Below are 1,277 nucleotides of genomic sequence, written 5' to 3' on the forward strand. Positions count from 1 at the left end.
TGGGGCCATCCCACCCCTCCCAAACCCCCTTCCCTGCCCACCTGCCGATCCCTGGGGATACCCCCCTGTCCTGACCTCCCATTTTTTCCCGCTCCAGCGCTTCCAGGAGGTGGAAGAAGCCCACCTGCGGCACATGAAGGGGCTCATCGGCTCCTACTCCCACTCCGTGGAGGACACCCACGTCCAGATCGGCCAGGTGAGTCCCCAGGTGAGTGACCCCCTCCCCATTCCCATTTTCCCTCCTTATTCCAGGCGCCTTTCCCTTCCTTTTCCCGCCAGGTCCACGAGGAGTTCAAGCAGAACGTGGAGAACATCGGCACGGAGATGCTGCTCCGGAGGTTTGCCGAGAGCAAAGGCACGGGCAGGGAGCGCCCAGGTGAGGCTGGGGGATCGCACCTGGGCAGGGGTGGATCCCTGATCCCGGCTGATCCCGGCTGATCCCGGCTGGTCCCGGCTGGTCCCGGCTGATCCTGGGCTGATCCCGGCTGATCCCGGGCTGATCCCAGCTGATCCCGGGCTGATCTGGGCTGATCCCGGCTGATCTGGGCTGATCCCGGCTGATCTGGGCTGGTCCCGGCTGATCCTGGGCTGATCCCGGCTGATCCCGGCTGATCCCCGGCTGATCCCGGCTGGTCCCGGCTGATCCCGGCTGATCCCGGCTGATCTGGGCTGATCCCGGCTGATCTGGGCTGATCCCGGGCTGATCCCGGGTGATCCCAGCTGATCTGGGCTGATCCCGGTGGATCCCGGCTGATCCCGGCTGATCCCGGGCTGATCCCGGCTGATCCCGGGCTGATCCCGGCTGATCCCGGCTGATCCCATGTGATCCCGGCTGATCCCGGGCTGATCCCGGCTGATCTGGGCTGATCCCGGGCTGATCTGGGCTGATCCCGGCTGATCCCGGGCTGATCTGGGCTGATCCCAGCAGATCCGGGCTGATCCCGGGCTGATCCCTCTCTCCATGGCAGGAGCGTTGGATTTCGACGAGTACCGGCTGGCTCCAGCGCAGGAAGGCAAGTACGTCTGCAAACAGCTGGGAATTCCGGGGGCTGCGGAGGCTCCTCCTCACCCCGATCCCGTTTTCCCCAGGACCCAAGAGGAGCCGGAGCAAAGCGTTCCGGATCCCGGGATTGAGCCGTAAGGAGCGGGAGCGTGATGCTGTGTAAGAGCCTGAATCCTGGTGTTCCTGCATCCCAGAATTCCTGCAATCCCGAATCCTGGCGTTCCTGCATCCCAGCATTCCTGCAATCCCGAATCCTGGCGTTCCTGCATCCCAG

General features: G+C 64.8%; 1 protein-coding gene across 1 annotated transcript in view; it reads left to right on the forward strand.

Moving 5' to 3' along the window:
* LOC107215382 (F-BAR domain only protein 1) overlaps positions 1-1,188 on the forward strand; it is a 5,304-nt gene extending 4,116 nt beyond the window's left edge. The window contains exons 5-8 of the mRNA XM_015651491.2: positions 98-196; positions 280-376; positions 969-1,013; positions 1,090-1,188. Of these exons, the coding sequence (XP_015506977.1) occupies positions 98-196; positions 280-376; positions 969-1,013; positions 1,090-1,166 (318 nt within the window). The 3' untranslated portion in view covers positions 1,167-1,188. The remainder of the gene's footprint in view (positions 1-97; positions 197-279; positions 377-968; positions 1,014-1,089) is intronic.
* Positions 1,189-1,277: the final 89 nt, after the last annotated feature.

This window comes from Parus major, chromosome 28, assembly GCF_001522545.3.
Source record: "Parus major isolate Abel chromosome 28, Parus_major1.1, whole genome shotgun sequence".
NCBI lineage: Eukaryota > Metazoa > Chordata > Aves > Passeriformes > Paridae > Parus > Parus major.